Consider the following 15,336-nt stretch of genomic DNA (forward strand, 5'->3'; position numbering starts at 1 on the left):
GTACGCAACGACGTTACAAAACTGTGCAACACAACATAAAGGTCGCGTCGTCGCACGCGAAGAACCTTCCTGATTGGCTGCGGAATCGCGGCCGTAATTCCTTCGGTATCATCGAGTACCCGATAACCTGACGTAATCTTCGAGAGGAGGTTGATCACCGGGAGTCCTTAAGGAATCCGGAAGCTCCTTCTTTCTCATCGAGATCATCGAGTACCTTCGTCGCGTACGATCATCCGCATCACGATTCGCCGCTACTGGTGAGCATCACAATGAGAACTCGTTATCACGGATTTCGTTCGAAGTCCGCGCTTCCTCGCCTAGACTCGAGAACGAGACTGATGAGACTCCGTCGCGATTGATTTCCAGAACCGCGGACGGAAGGTCATTAATGAATAGTATAGGCGAGGCATGCAACGATCTGAAGCGACAGTACGACTCCTGCTTCAACACGTGGTTCTCTGAGAGATTCTTGAAAGGTGACACGAGCGACGGCACATGCTCGCATTTATTCAAAATGTATCAGCAGTGTGTCAAGGTAATTAAAGCGGGAATTGTACCCTTTAGGAGGTCCGCAAGGCGTGACGGATGAGAGGGAGAGTGCGAGGGGTTGAGAGCGCGCAGAGTGCAACAATGGAAGATTGCAGTGAGTTGAAACAGAAATACGATGCCTGTTTCAATAATTGGTTCTCCGAAAAGTTTTTAAAAGGGGATACCAACGATTCGATGTGCGCACCCTTACTTAAAGTCTATAAAGATTGCGTAGCGGTAAGTTCCCGAGAAGCTCTCCCTCCTCACAGGTCAGATTGCAGCGATAGGAAACTACTTGATAAGATTTACAAATGAAGCTAAAACTTTGAACGGTACCGTTAATTCTGCTGCGTTCTCTGCTGTTCTAGAAAGCCATGAAAGAACATCACATTGAACTCAAAGAATTGGAGACAAATTACTTGGAAACTGAAAAGGAGAAAAAACCACACAGTTGACATAATGTTTGTGTTCGCACTTAAAACCTAGATAGTTTCATTACAATCACGAACAGTACAACTTCAAATGTCATTCCTACTTTTTATCAATGAATGACTAAATTTAATCAAATCATATTTGTTTTAATCAGTACTTAATGTTGTTACCTATATATGTTAGCTGTTTATCACATATTATTGTTAAATGATGAATATTCTACATGATTTTTTGTAATATTGAATATACAAAACTTGTACTAAAAGAAAAATTATATACACATATGTCACATTTAATAGCAAATTTAATTCTGTAATTTCTACAACTTTTTATTAAATATTTGGTTTTTTTTTTTGAAAGACCTATACTTCGACAAAATTAAACGAACGACGAATCTGTAAATTATGCAGTTACTGGACATAAATAATCTGTAGAATTGTAATAGTAAATAGCAAAAATAGAATTCTCTCTTTACATATCCTTTTCATTACAATGGAAGAAAAGGAAATTTAAAAAAGAAAGCAGAGCAAAAACACTTAACGAGCGAATAAAATGTTATTTTTCATAGCATTCAGATATTAATATTATCAACACTACTATGTGATATTACAAAGTTACATATATAAACATTTAATATACGTATGTAACTTTCTAATACTGATCTATTTTTTTAATGCTCATTCCCTTATGATTATATGAATATAAAAAGAATTCATATCCTTTTATATTAATAAGAAAATTTTGACGGTGACAGAATGTACAAATGTAGACCGCTAAGCAAAAACCAGTGGCACAAATAAATTGACGAAAAGAGGAATGTCCATTCGAATTTTTTAGCATTAATCACTTTTCGACTCTGCATCGGACGAAGGCGGAGTACTTTCTATGGGTTCTTCCGCGTCACTCTCATCCGACTGATCTCGCTTCCCTTTCTTCACCGTTTTCTTTCCACTATTCTCTGCGGGCCTCTTTTCACTTTTTTTCTTCTTATCCTTCTCATCTTCGCTATCGTTATCGGAGCGTTTCTTTTCGGACTTCTTGCTCTCGTCGCTACTACTATCGTCATCGCTAATGTATTCCTTGCTCTTGAAAGAAGACCCGCTCATTTGCTTGCCAGGCGAGTCTTTCTTCGTCTCTTTCTTCTTCCTCTCTGTTTTCTTTTCCTTCGTCTTACCTCCACCACTCGCTTCGTATTCCTTCATCGACGTAGCGTACTCCTTTTTAGCTTTGGCCGCCTTCGCTTCCCATTCAGACTTATCCTTCAGCTCGCGCCACATCTCACCTCCCTTTTTCGCGATTTCCGTCATGGTCATTCCCGGATTCTCCGCCTTGATACTATCGCGCGCGCTATTCAGCCACAGCATAAACGCCGTCGGGGGCCTTTTCGGTTTATTCGCGTCCTTTTCCTTCTTTGGCTTTCTCTGTTTTCGTGGTTTCTCCGATACCGTTTTTGCGGATTTGGATTTTTTCTCCTTCTTTTCTTTCTTTTCTTTCTTGCGACTAGCCGCAGAGGCGTCTGAATCGTCTTCACTGTCAGAGCTATTCGGATTACTATCATACTCCTCTGCAACATCACTTTCATCTTGGTTCGGATTAAAGTCCTCATCGGTCGAGCCTTCTTCGGAATCTTGATTCTCTTCACCGTCGCGTTCTTGTGCTTCCGCCTTGACTCGTGCCAAGTAAGCATCCGGTTCATCTTCTTGATCGCTGTCACCGAAATCTTCATCGTAATTAAGCTTGTCACTCTTGCCACGATTCTTGACGCGCAGTTTCTTCGCAGTGATAAAATCGAATAATTTACCATACTCTTCTTTTTCGATGCTGCTAAATGTGTGTACTACGCCGCTCGTAAGCTCGATTTCAAAATCGAAAGACCTAGTGGAACCACCGCCACGCGCAAAATTCACTGAAGCTATTTCTTCAAAACGAATATGTATCGGAGGTTTATGTACGTAAATAAAACCTCGCTCGAGCGGGTATAGATATCCTGCCGCAGCCTTGAAAGAGCAGCCAATAGCGGGCGTTCCGGTGTGACCAGTGAAATGTCCAGGACCGGTCAATTTTCGATTAATGATTACCTTCATCACCTAAATAAATAATTTCACATTAAGATAAACATATGGACGTTAAAAAAAGTTTTCTCTCTTTTTTTTTTACTAACCTTGCCGAGTACTTCATACGTTGGTCCTGATAATTCCTTAGTTAACTTATCTTCGTACTTTTCCTTTAGTTCTTTCTCGGTGAATGGTAACTCGATAGAAGTTTCTTCTTCTTGATTGAACAAGAGTACCAAATAATGATACCGTGTTTGACCTTGTTTTATTGGAGGATCCAAGCTCACAACGAAGAACATCTGCCGACTATCTTTATGAGGAAGTAAGAAAAGTCTAAGAACAGTAGACATAGGAATTTTGTAATCGAAAGTTTTGCCATGCAGTTGAAAGAATGTCTGAAAGATCTTGATGTCATAACGTCCTCGCGGTGTTAAACAGTGAATCTCCTTGAATATGGCAATTGCATCGCCACTCACACTAATCACAGATGCCTTCTCCATCACCTACCACAATCAAAAAATTAGTTAAGCTTCCATTTAATTTTAACTCTGTAAATATGCATATATCTATTTAAATCTTCTCTTACCTGCTGATGGAATGCCTCGACAGGATCTTGATCAGCACTGTCACTAACGGGAATGTGAAACCTCATCTCCATCAGACTGACTGGTGCATCATCATTCTGATGAAACTCCAATGTTACTTCATTCTTTCCCGTATTACATTGTGACACATCGTACAGAGGTATTTCAAAAGCAGTATGATGACCAACATCAAAGCTCAGAACAGATCCATTAAATTTTGCAGTTCCCCAATTCCAGCCCTTTAAGCTAAGCTCCTTTTCCAACATATCCTTCTTATAATTAATAGAAAAGAATTTGGCAATCTTTTCCTGATCCGATTCTTTGAAACCTTTGAATCGATGAAGAGTGCCATTTTTTAAAAAAATACGCAGGCCCCAAGTTCCAATAAACTTCTGATAGTTCACCATCTCCATGTCGGAGGCGGAGATCTGTTCAACTTTTCCTGTCTTCTGATTCTTAAAGATTAAATGTTGGTCGGTCAACTTTAATCTGCCCGGAGTCTAGTGATAATAGAAAATAATCCATTTATTAGACATAATTATTTCCTAATTATCCTTATGAAATTCTTATATAATTATTTCTATACTAGAAAAATTTAATTTTAATTAAATATAAGAATTACAGAATTAAAATAAATCGAATATATAGAGAGTTGATAGACAAGGAATTGATTACGCGATATTGTTTAATTGTTATGAAAATTTACCATAGCGCCCTTAACCTCGGCGAAAATATCCGGATACTCTAGAAAATCCATTCTGAAAGATTACCAAAGTCCTCGTATAATTAACTTAACAAAAAACAAATATATATATATATATAAATCACACTCCGACGACAAGCGTGCGTAAGAATAAATCGGACATGTGTTATTTACTACTGGCGAGATCACATCACGTACAAAACGCGGCAACGTTACTTTGAGAAAAATGGCGGTGGAAAGAAAAAAAAGCATGCTTTGATCGACACGTGATTGGCTGTCGAATAGGGAATTTTTGAAGCTTTCAAAGCCTTCACTATTGATTGCCTCTATTCTAAAAATAGACTCTCTATTTTTTCGCATCTCTTACTGGTCAGAATCCTGAAATTGTTATATCGAATACAGCGAATCAACCGCCACATTTAAACCATATAGAGGATAAAGGGAAATCATTAAAAATAATCGAAGTCGTAAATGAACACAATAAAAAAAATATTTTTACTTCACAGAATATACAATTCGTTATAACAAAACTTTATGATAACTAAATGGCTTTATTATCACAAATCATAAATCAGATCAGTTATAATTTACATTCATCTTTCATTGCATCTTTCAGACTTCATATAATGCAATCAAGTGTATCAAATAACAACAAATTTAAGTTCTTCATCAGCTGAGCAACGACATTAACCAATCCGTATTTACGTCTGCAGTCATGTTATCATCAGCTAAAATACCTTCCAATAGTGTATTTATATCAGAATCACAAGCATTTATTATGGATTCTTGTGTACTTGAACTATTTGTACTATTTACATCGACTAGTGTTTGCATGATATCTGGTGGTATATCTGTACCTAAATTTGTTTCCATACCACTTTTTATAGCATTCAATTGCACTGTGCCATTTTCATTCTGTTCGTTCCCACTTTTACACTGCACATCGAGTTCTTTGCATGTACTTTCGAACACATCAGAACCTTCGAAATTATTTATCGCAGATGTATCCTCGAATGATGATTGACACTTTTGTACCTTTGTACTATTGCAATGTTCATGAACATTAGACAAAACTGTAAAATTAATATTAGCCTTTTGAATATTTGTGATCTTAGGCAGCAACTTAAAACTATTAATACTCGCAATTTCATTTTTCGAAATAATCTCTCTTTCTTTAGTAGAATTATTAATTTCTGACTGATGCTCAAATAGCTTGTTAGAATCAATAGATTCCTTTGTTGAGGTAAATGATTCACATTTAGGCAATATTCCACCAAGTTTATCTTCTACTGAAAAATTTGATGAGCATTCAATCTCAATTAATTCTTTGGAAATACTTCCAGGAGTTACAGGTGGTGTATAAAGTGAAAGTTCCGTAAACAATGCCACATCTTCCTTAGAAACACTTGACAGTTCTAGCAAACTCTCAGCTGGTCGATTAAAGAAAACTAACTCCTTGTAACCAATTGGCCAGCAGCACTAAAATTCAAAGGCAACTGTAAATACGAGTATAAAAAAAAAAGAACAAGATTGCTTACCATTTCTTCCTCACACGACCACATCGCTTCTGTTAGATTGATCTGATACGCTTTCATTTTTCTTTTTAAATCTTTCTTCATGCACAACGGACAGAAACCCTCCATCCTACAATAGTCATAGCTATAATAAGAGCTAATTTGTACTTGATTTAATAATAGGTACGTACGATAGAACACGTGAGCAATCACCCGGCTTTCCGAAATTGTCATAAACAGTCATAAAAGATGAGATGAATATACGATTTCTAATTAAACATAACTGGTGAAATACGTAGAGCCTTTCATATATTTCGTCGTAAGATGCGTTTTGTACTTTAGATCGCCGTACACCTTCGATTCGCTAAACTTAATAACCTATAAATCGCCGGCATCTCTACTGGACCGAACAAGATATACCTGTGTGAAGATAGCCCCCCAACATTGAAAAACATAAAGTTTCTATAGCTCATTCAATTGCTCATCGTTTGCACATGTATGCACATTTCGAATTTTCGTTTGCACACTTCTAATAAAAAAGTTATTACAAAATAAATTGCGGGGGCCATCTTCCCACTAGCCCCCCAACTATGAGTAAATTAAATAAAAAAATAGCTCAATTGATAGATATTCGTTTGCACATTGCCAAACAGGTTTTTCGTTTGCACACCTCTAGTTAAAAAGTTATTAACAATTAAAGTTTCAGAAGCGAGTGACTTCGGCAGATGAAATAGAAACAAGAATGTTGTGCTTAAAATGGTATTATTCGATAGATTTTTGTTTGCACTTTTCCGAACAGGTCGAATTTTCGTTTGCACACTTCTAGTTAAAAAGTTATTAACAAACAAAGTCTTGGGGAGCGGCTGTTCTACATAAAAAAATTCGTTTTCAGGATGAATTCCGAAGATACGCGATTTCAAAATAGAACCAATCGATAGACATTCGTTTGCACATTGCCAAACAGGTCGATTTTTCGTTTGCTCTAGTTAAAAAGTTATTAACAATTAAAGTTTTAAAAATGAGCGAGTTTGATAGATGAGGTGAAAACAAAAATATTGTGTTTAAAATGATATCAATCGAAAAGTTGTGGCGTTTCAGTTATTACAAGATATAACGATTAGGTAAAGATATTAAAGATGAGCGAATTCTCACGTAGTTTTTCCCCATATACTTCCCACATAGTTTTTCGCACATACTTCCATATAGTTTTCCCAAATACTTCCCACATAGATTTTCCCATCTAGTTCCCGCATAGTTTTTCCCATCTTCTTACTATATAGTTTTTCCCATTTAGTTCCCACATAGTTTTTCCCATCTTCTTCCCACATAGTTTTCCCAGCTTTTTCCCTCATAGTTTTTCCCATCTTTTTCCCACATAGTTTTTTCCATCTTCTTCCCACATAGTTTTTCCCATCTTCTTCCCACATAGTTTTTCCCATCTTCTTCCCACATAGTTTTTCCCATCTAGTTCCCATACAGTTTTTCCCATCTTCTTCCTACATAGTTTTTCCCATCTTCTTCCCACATAGTTTTTCCAATCTAATTCCCACATAGTTTTTTTCATCTTCTTCCCACATAGTTTTTCCCATCTTTTTCCCACATAGTTTTTCCCATCTTCTTCCCACATAGTTTTTCCCATATAGTTTTTCCCATCTTCTTCCCACATAGTTTTTCCCATCTTCTTCCCACATAGTTTTTTCCATATAATTTTTCCCATTTTCTTCCCACATAGTTTTTCCCATCTTCTTCACACATAATTTTTCCCATCTTCTTACCACATAGTTTTTCCCATCTTCATCCCACATAGTTTTTCCCATCTTCTTCTCGCATAGTTTTTCCCATATAGTTTTTCCCATCTTCTTCCCACATAGTTTTTCCCATATAGTTTTTCCCATCTTCTTCCCACATAGTTTTTCCCATTTTCTTCCTACATAGTTTTTCCCACATAGTTTTTCCCATCTTTTTCCCACATAGTTTTTCCCATCTTCTTCCCACATAGTTTTTCCCATATAGTTTTTCTCATCTAATTCCCACATAGTTTTTTTCATCTTCTTCCCACATAGTTTTTCCCACCTTCTTCCCACACAGTTTTTTCCATCTTCTTCCCACATAGTTTTTCCCATCTTCTTCCCACATAGTTTTTCCCATATAGTTTTTCCCATCTTCTTCCCACATAGTTTTTCCCATCTAGTTCCCATACAGTTTTTCCCATTTTCTTCCTACATAGTTTTTCCCATCTTCTTCCCACATAGTTTTTCCAATCTAATTCCCACATAGTTTTTCCCATCTTCATCCCACATAGTTTTTTCCATCTCCTTCCCACATAGTGTTTCCCATCTTCTTCCCGCATAGTTTTTTCCATATACTTTTTCCCATCTAATTCCCACATAGTTTTTTTCATCTTCTTCCCACATAGTTTTTCCCACCTTCTTCCCACATAGTTTTTCCCATCTTCATCCCACATAGTTTTTCCCATCTTCTTCTCGCATAGTTTTTCCCATATAGTTTTTCCCATCTTCTTCCCACATAGTTTTTCCCATATAGTTTTTCCTATCTTCTTCCCACATAGTTTTTCCCATCTTCTTCTCACATAGTTTTTCCCATCTAGTTCCCATACAGTTTTTCCCATTTTCTTCCTACATAGTTTTTCCCACATAGTTTTTCCCATCTTTTTCCCACATAGATTTTCCCATATAGTTTTTCCCGTCTAATTCCCACATAGTGTTTCCCATCTTCTTCCCGCATAGTTTTTCCCATATAGTTTTTCCCATCTTCTCCCCACATAGTTTTTCCCACCTTCTTCTCACATAGTTTTTTCCATCTAGTTCCCAAACAGTTTTTCCCATTTTCTTCCTACATAGTTTTTCCCACATAGTTTTTCCCATCTTTTTCCCACATAGTTTTTCCCATCTTCTTCCCACATAGTTTTTCCCATATAGTTTTTCCCATCTTCTTCCCACATAGTTTTTTTCATCTTCTTCCCACATAGTTTTTCCCATCTTCTTCCCACATATTTTTTCTCATCTTCTTCCCACATAGTTTTTCCCGCCTTCTTCCCACATAGTTTTTTCCATCTTTTTCCCATATAGTTTTTCCCATTTTCTTCCTACATAGTTTTTCCCACATAGTTTTTCCCATCTTTTTCCCACATAGTTTTTCCCATCTTCTTCCCACATAGTTTTTCCCATATAGTTTTTCCCATCTTCTTCCCACATAGTTTTTCCCATCTTCTTCCCACATAGTTTTTTCCATATAGTTTTTCCCATTTTCTTCCCACATAGTTTTTCCCATCTTCTTCACACATAATTTTTCCCATCTTCTTCCCACATAGTTTTTCCCATCTTCATCCCACATAGTTTTTCCCATATAGTTTTTCCCATCTTCTTCCCACATAGTTTTTCCCATCTTCTTCTCGCATAGTTTTTCCCATATAGTTTTTCCCATCTTCTTCCCATATAGTTTTTCCCATCTTCTTCCCACATAGTTTTTTTCATCTTCTTCCCACATAGTTTTTCCCATCTTCTTCCCACATATTTTTTCCCATCTTCTTCCCACATAGTTTTTCCCACCTTCTTCCCACATAGTTTTTTCCATCTTCTTCCCACATAGTTTTTCCCATCTTCTTTCCACATAGTTTTTCCCATATAGTTTTTCCCATCTTCTTCCCACATAGTTTTTCCCATCTAGTTCCCATACAGTTTTTCCCATCTTCTTCCTACATAGTTTTTCCCATCTTCTTCCCACATATTTTTTCCCATCTTCTTCCCACATAGTTTTTCCCACCTTCTTCCCACATAGTTTTTTCCATCTTTTTCCCATATAGTTTTTCCCATCTTCTTCCCACATAGTTTTTCCCACATAGTTTTTTTCATCTTTTTCCCACATAGTTTTTCCCATCTTCTTCCCACATAGTTTTTCCCATATAGTTTTTCCCATCTTCTTCCCACATAGTTTTTCCCATCTAGTTCCCATACAGTTTTTCCCATCTTCTTCCTACATAGTTTTTCCCATCTTCTTCCCACATAGTTTTTCCCACCTTCTTCCCACATAGTTTTTTTCATCTTCTTCCCACATAGTTTTTCCCATCTTCTTCCCACATATTTTTTCCCATCTTCTTCCCACATAGTTTTTCCCACCTTCTTCCCACATAGTTTTTTCCATCTTTTTCCCATATAGTTTTTCCCATCTTCTTCCCACATAGTTTTTCCCATATAGGTTTTCCCATCTTCTTCCCACATAGTTTTTCCCATCTTCTTCCCACATAGTTTTTCCCACCTTCTTCCCACATAGTTTTTCCCATCTAATTCCCACATAGTTTTTTCCATATACTTCCACCTGTGTTAAGATAGCCCCCCAAGACTTTGTTAATAACTTTTTAACTAGAGGTGTGCAAACGAAAAATCGATCTGTTTTGCAATGTGCAAACGAATATCTATCAATTGAGCTATTTTTTATTTAATTTATTCATAGTTGTGGGGCTAGTGTGAAGATGGCCCCGAAATTTATTTTGTTAATAACTTTTTTACTAGAAGTGTGCAAACGATGAGCAATCGAAAGCTATAGAAACTTTATGTTTTTCAATGTTGGGGGGGTTCTATCTTTACACAGGTACAAGATACTTAAAAACATCTGGCAATCGGAAGTTCGCGTAATTGTTCAAACTGAGACGACTAATTTGTAACATAATATTAATTTAACGGCTTATTATTATTCCGATTATTTTTGAAATATCTATACACAAAGCTATTCGACTTTTATATCATACTGCATTGTTGTTGTTACCGATTGAGTTATTATCTATGCAGATGATAAAAAAATTGCATTTTTACAACCGTATGCAAAAATATTATTGTAATAAAATATATTTATTTATGAAGCATTTGTATGATAAATCATGAATTTATATCATAAGCTAATTATGCAAATATTTACATCGATAATCATCGTTTATTTTTATAAATTATTCTTCAAAATTATCTCCGAGTTTTTTAAGTTTCAAGTAACTTTCTATTTATGAAAAAAATGTTTTTCTCATTTATTTATAAAAAAATTATAAAAAAATGTAAGAGACTTAAATGTTTTGATTCTTTTCCGCGATGCTGATTGGTTTGTAAAATTGGTTTGTAAAACTTTACATGTATTACTATTATAATATCAAGATCTATTGTTGTTTAAATGCTAAAATCATCCCATACAACATAAATTTTGTACACAAACTATGTTACAGCAACATTGTTGCAATATTGTAACATTGCAGCAATGTTGCTGTAATAGATATAATTGCAATGTACATATGGGATTGAACTTTTTAAAATATTATGATATATTAAAATATTACAAGAACTTTTTTTTTATCACGATATTAAAGTTACGCTTATTTTCAACTCATATTCATAATGCTTTTATCTTGTGTATACATACATTTATGATTATCGTGTTACATATCATAACTGTTGTACTACTTATCATAACTTATCGCATAGTAACTAACTAAGTGGATAATAAAACGAACGAAACGCCATAAGTTTGCAAACCATATTTCACTCCATGTTTCGACATCGCAGTATTAAACAAAAGGTGTAGTAAATTACAATAATTACATAAAAGCGTTAAGATATAAGAAAATTGAAGTTAAATTATGTGTTAAATGAGTGGAAAATATAAAACTGTGGAAAATAGTGGAAAATATAAATATATTTAAGAACTATGAAAAATTTTAATGTAAATTTCATAAATGTTTATTTTATCTCGGTGTATAAATATAATTATTATTTTTATATAAATTCACAGAAATACGAATATATCAATTTTATTAAAAAAATTAAGAAAATAGTAATATATAATATAAAAAAATAGCGAAATCAATCATATTATGAACTTGAAAATTCTATCTTTTATCATAAATAGTATTGCGTTACATAATCTTTTTTATTTATTTTATAAATAAATAAAAAAAAAATAGCTTCCTTCTTTTCGATTGGATTACAAATTATTACGATTTGCTGCAGATCAAGTATTGAATATATGTTCGATATGAAAATTGAATCTATAATTCCATTTATTTTTAATTTTATAATAACTAGTCGGTGATTAGTGATAATTGCTTGATAATAAGAAAAAGATCAAGTTGAAAAAATTAATTTTTTTTTTAACGATTCGTTAGTCATCGTTATGATTGAACATCTAATTGTAAGTTCAGTAGATTTATCGTTATAACTAAAAGTATTTTTAACTTTATTTTTTTTAATCTTTGAAATATTTTCAATGATATTACACGCGGCTCTGCATCTATATCGTGACACAGCTTCTTAAGCGTGTCCTGGAATTGCTGTCCCCCAGAATACCGATGAAAGTGACTTTCTTCATACTTTCTCGCTTCTAACAGCATCTTACGTTTCGTACAAGAGATCAGTTTTCTACAGTCCGTCGCACATTCTTAATCGTATCGTTTACTCTCGTATCGTAACGCTTCCGTTAGTTTATTAATTGCCACATGAAGATCTTTGGCTAATAGAAATACAGTACTCTTACTTAGAAAATAATAACTCCTGTAAATAAATAATAAAAACAGTCATTATACAAATTATTACCAGTGGCTAGTGAACACACAGATAAAAAGGCGAAATTTCTACTTTGAAGAAATGGGAATTTTTGTACGGTCGGTTCTGGAGATTCCGGATTCCTCCAAAGAGGTGAGATATATCGAAGCAAAATTTATGCAAACATTTATGTAATGTTAAAAGGAAATATTTGTAAAATATTTCCTTAAAATATTTGTTGTTGTCGATGAGAAATATACAGATAAGAAATATTTCCAGGCGCAAGCAATAGCGACCAACGTGTTGTCGCAAGCGCATTATGTGTCCAGAACAAAACGGGGACAGGCGATCGGTTCCGTTCGAGGATTTCGTGGATGCACAATTTGGATGACAGGGCTTTCCGGTGCCGGGAAGACCTCCATTTCTTTTCAGCTTGAGGAATATCTCGTCTCTCAGGTAAAATTATCATATCGTTTTGCATTCGCGCACGAAGAGAACAATTTTGCTGAAGTATTTAAAAATTTGAGCAAATTTGAAAAATTATTTTGTTGGGTCATCAGAATTATTAAAATACGATAGGATGTTCAAGTAGATAGGAATATCAAGAAATTTTATCGTTTATGTTTAAATCAAATTTTTAGACAGATTTTCATTTTTTCATTTATTGTTTCTTTGATTTATTATTTCTGAAACAGGGCATTCCTGCGTATAGCCTGGATGGCGACAACATGCGCACCGGCCTGAACTGTAATCTCGGCTTCAGCAAAGAGGACCGAGAGGAGAACGTACGTCGCGTAGCCGAGGTCGCGAAGCTCTTCGCGGATGCCGGCATCGTTGCCCTCTGCAGCTTCGTGTCGCCGTTCGCGGCGGACCGGAAAATGGCACGGGAAATTCATGAGAATGCTAATCTGCCCTTCTTCGAGATCTTCATCGAGGCGTCCCTCCAGGTCTGCGAAGCCCGTGACGTCAAGGGGCTCTATAAGAAGGCGCGTCAGGGTATAATAAAGGGTTTCACCGGCATCGATCAAAATTACGACGTACCCACCGAGCCCGATCTCATCGTCAACACGGAGAACGTGTCTGTTCAACGATCCACCGACATCGTTATCGACTTTCTCCAGCGCAAACAAATCATACCGAAGTCGTGCGAGCTTAAGCAAACCTTTCATGAATTATTCGTGAAGGAGGATAGATTGGAGGATGTACGGAGGGAAATGAGAGCTCTTCCGAATTTGGAGATCGGGAAAATAGATGTGCAATGGCTACAAGTGCTCGCTGAGGGATGGGCGGCGCCCTTGAAGGGATTTATGAGGGAGAATGAGTATCTTCAAGTAAATTTAAGTCTACTCTATGGGCGCAATAATTTACAAAATTGCAGTATTAGCGGAAAATAACGGAGATCATTTTTCTTTTAAACAGACGCTACATTTCAACTGTCTATACGAAAACAATGTTCCAATCAGCCAAGCGATTCCCATTGTTCTTGCCGTGAGCACCGCCGACAAAGAGCGTTGTTCCGACGCGGCCGCGCTCGTTCTCAGATACCAGGACAAAGATCTCGCTATCCTACGTAATCTGGAATTTTATCACCATCGCAAGGAAGAACGTTGCTGCCGTCAATTTGGCACGAACGATCCCAGGCATCCTTACGTCGGAATAATCCGAGACTCCGGCGACTGGTTGGTCGGCGGGGATTTGGAAGTACTCGAAAAGATCAAGTGGAACGATGGGCTGGATCATTACAGATTGACACCGAACGAGATCAGAATCAGGTGTCGAGAGATCGGCGCCGACGCGGTATTTGCTTTTCAGCTGCGAAATCCGATACACAATGGACACGCGTTGCTGATGCAGGTTGGTGCGCTAACATTCGTTTTATGAAACAATGAAATTCTCCGTGCAAACGGCATCGCTTGCTCGTTACTTTGGTCCAGAACATCTCGTTGTATGTCAGGATACCAGGAGACGTCTTCTCAAGGAGTACGGCTTCAAGAAACCAGTCCTTCTTCTTCATCCCTTAGGCGGATGGACTAAAAACGATGACGTTCCTCTACCGGTCAGGATACGGCAACATCAGGCTGTTCTCGAGGAAAGTGTCTTGCATGAGGATACTATCCTCGCCATCTTCCCTAGTCCTATGTGTTACGCTGGTCCCACAGAGGTTAATATATATATATATATATATATATATTTTTTTTTACATTTTGTTGAACAATACGTTACGTGAGACCTGAAATAAGAAATGATAAAAAATGCTCAACGCTTATCTAATGTCCTTCAGGTACAATGGCATGCCAAAGCTCGTATGATCGCGGGAGCAAATTTCTATATCGTTGGACGAGATCCTGCCGGCGTTCCTCATCCTGATAAATCAACTACGCCGGATGGCAATCTTTACGATGCTACTCACGGCGCACGCGTCCTTTCGATGGCGCCAGGTTTGCAGAATCTCGAGATCATCCCTTTTAAGGTAGCCGCTTATGACACCAAAGCGAAGAAAATGTCTTTCTTCGAAGCTGACCGGCAACGAGACTTTATTTTTATTTCCGGCACCAAAATGCGTAGTAAATATCTATTCTGTTCTCATTATTTGTTAGCTTAAATAATTTTATATTATTTTAATTTGTTTATGTACAAACATTTAGATAAAGTATTTATAAATGTATTTATTGGTTCTTTTATGATTTAGATTTGGCGAAAAACGATGAAGATCCTCCCGAAGGTTTTATGGCGCCCAAAGCATGGAAAATCATTGCGGAATATTATCAAACGACGCACAAACAGTCAAGGAGTGAATTAACGGAATAAGTAATTAATATTTATGCATAATGTAACATAATGATGTTGATATTTTATATATAATATCTAATAATGCAGATAATAAGAAAAAATAAATAAAATATAGACATATTGTAGATGGAACTATAGAAATAATGGAATAAATCTTTCAGTTTGTTATTAGTCTACCTTTGATATCTCTAG

General features: G+C 36.3%; 4 protein-coding genes across 6 annotated transcripts; 2 read left to right on the top strand and 2 right to left on the bottom strand.

Moving 5' to 3' along the window:
* The first annotated feature begins 97 nt into the window (after positions 1 to 97).
* On the top strand, positions 98 to 1,263 carry LOC105434127 (TP53-regulated inhibitor of apoptosis 1). 2 transcript variants are annotated; one of them, XM_011649746.3, is made up of 4 exons: positions 101 to 257; positions 367 to 476; positions 565 to 765; positions 897 to 1,263. In XM_011649746.3, the coding sequence occupies exons 3-4, from the start codon at positions 586 to 588 to the stop codon at positions 981 to 983; spliced, it is 267 nt and encodes an 88-aa protein (XP_011648048.1). In that variant the 5' UTR covers positions 101 to 257; positions 367 to 476; positions 565 to 585; the 3' UTR covers positions 984 to 1,263. The 2 variants fall into 2 exon arrangements, with proteins under 2 accessions (XP_011648049.1, XP_011648048.1); XM_011649747.3 differs by lacking the exon at positions 565 to 765 and having other exon boundaries at positions 98 to 257; positions 367 to 535.
* Ssrp (structure specific recognition protein) lies at positions 1,247 to 4,524 on the bottom strand. Its single transcript, XM_011649745.3, has 4 exons — positions 4,305 to 4,524; positions 3,601 to 4,098; positions 3,122 to 3,517; positions 1,247 to 3,047 (listed from the first exon to the last, which is right to left on the bottom strand). Exons 1-4 carry the CDS (start codon positions 4,353 to 4,355, stop codon positions 1,800 to 1,802), a joined length of 2,193 nt encoding a protein of 730 aa, XP_011648047.1. The 5' UTR covers positions 4,356 to 4,524; the 3' UTR covers positions 1,247 to 1,799.
* A 249-nt stretch (positions 4,525 to 4,773) lies between these two features.
* Positions 4,774 to 6,946, bottom strand: LOC105434130 (uncharacterized). The gene is made up of 3 exons (XM_011649749.3): positions 6,007 to 6,946; positions 5,840 to 5,945; positions 4,774 to 5,780 (listed from the first exon to the last, which is right to left on the bottom strand). Exons 1-3 carry the CDS (start codon positions 6,057 to 6,059, stop codon positions 4,971 to 4,973), a joined length of 969 nt encoding a protein of 322 aa, XP_011648051.2. The 5' UTR covers positions 6,060 to 6,946; the 3' UTR covers positions 4,774 to 4,970.
* A 2,989-nt stretch (positions 6,947 to 9,935) lies between these two features.
* LOC105434132 (bifunctional 3'-phosphoadenosine 5'-phosphosulfate synthase-like) lies at positions 9,936 to 15,316 on the top strand. Of its 2 annotated transcripts, XM_089083175.1 has the most exons (8): positions 9,936 to 11,392; positions 12,409 to 12,507; positions 12,634 to 12,810; positions 13,050 to 13,685; positions 13,774 to 14,208; positions 14,309 to 14,515; positions 14,636 to 14,918; positions 15,044 to 15,316. In XM_089083175.1, the coding sequence occupies exons 1-8, from the start codon at positions 11,363 to 11,365 to the stop codon at positions 15,160 to 15,162; spliced, it is 1,986 nt and encodes a 661-aa protein (XP_088939301.1). In that variant the 5' UTR covers positions 9,936 to 11,362; the 3' UTR covers positions 15,163 to 15,316. The 2 variants fall into 2 exon arrangements, with proteins under 2 accessions (XP_088939301.1, XP_088939302.1); XM_089083176.1 differs by lacking the exon at positions 9,936 to 11,392 and having other exon boundaries at positions 11,952 to 12,507.
* The last annotated feature ends 20 nt before the right edge of the window (positions 15,317 to 15,336 follow it).

Source organism: Pogonomyrmex barbatus, unplaced genomic scaffold (assembly GCF_055798465.1).
Source record: "Pogonomyrmex barbatus isolate J1 unplaced genomic scaffold, ASM5579846v1 scaffold7, whole genome shotgun sequence".
In the NCBI taxonomy this organism is placed as follows: Eukaryota; Metazoa; Arthropoda; class Insecta; order Hymenoptera; family Formicidae; genus Pogonomyrmex; species Pogonomyrmex barbatus.

Coding starts and splice junctions, on each gene's coding strand:
- Ssrp (XM_011649745.3), bottom strand. CDS start 4,355: ATGGATTTTCTAGAGTATCCGGATATTTTCGCCGAGGTTAAGGGCGCT. Junction 3,518..3,600: donor TCGAGGCATTCCATCAGCAG/GTAAGAGAAGAT, acceptor TGATTGTGGTAG/GTGATGGAGAAGGCATCTGT. Junction 3,048..3,121: donor CGTATGAAGTACTCGGCAAG/GTTAGTAAAAAA, acceptor TTATTTATTTAG/GTGATGAAGGTAATCATTAA.
- LOC105434132 (XM_089083175.1), top strand. CDS start 11,363: ATGTTTCGACATCGCAGTATTAAACAAAAG. Junction 12,811..13,049: donor AGGAATATCTCGTCTCTCAG/GTAAAATTATCA, acceptor TTTCTGAAACAG/GGCATTCCTGCGTATAGCCT. Junction 14,209..14,308: donor GACACGCGTTGCTGATGCAG/GTTGGTGCGCTA, acceptor GTTGTATGTCAG/GATACCAGGAGACGTCTTCT.
- LOC105434127 (XM_011649746.3), top strand. CDS start 586: ATGAGAGGGAGAGTGCGAGGGGTTGAGAGCGCGCAGAGTGCAACAATG. Junction 766..896: donor TCTATAAAGATTGCGTAGCG/GTAAGTTCCCGA, acceptor CTGCTGTTCTAG/AAAGCCATGAAAGAACATCA.
- LOC105434130 (XM_011649749.3), bottom strand. CDS start 6,059: ATGACTGTTTATGACAATTTCGGAAAGCCGGGTGATTGCTCACGTGTT. Junction 5,946..6,006: donor GATTGCTCACGTGTTCTATC/GTACGTACCTAT, acceptor TGACTATTGTAG/GATGGAGGGTTTCTGTCCGT. Junction 5,781..5,839: donor GGTCGTGTGAGGAAGAAATG/GTAAGCAATCTT, acceptor TTTGAATTTTAG/TGCTGCTGGCCAATTGGTTA.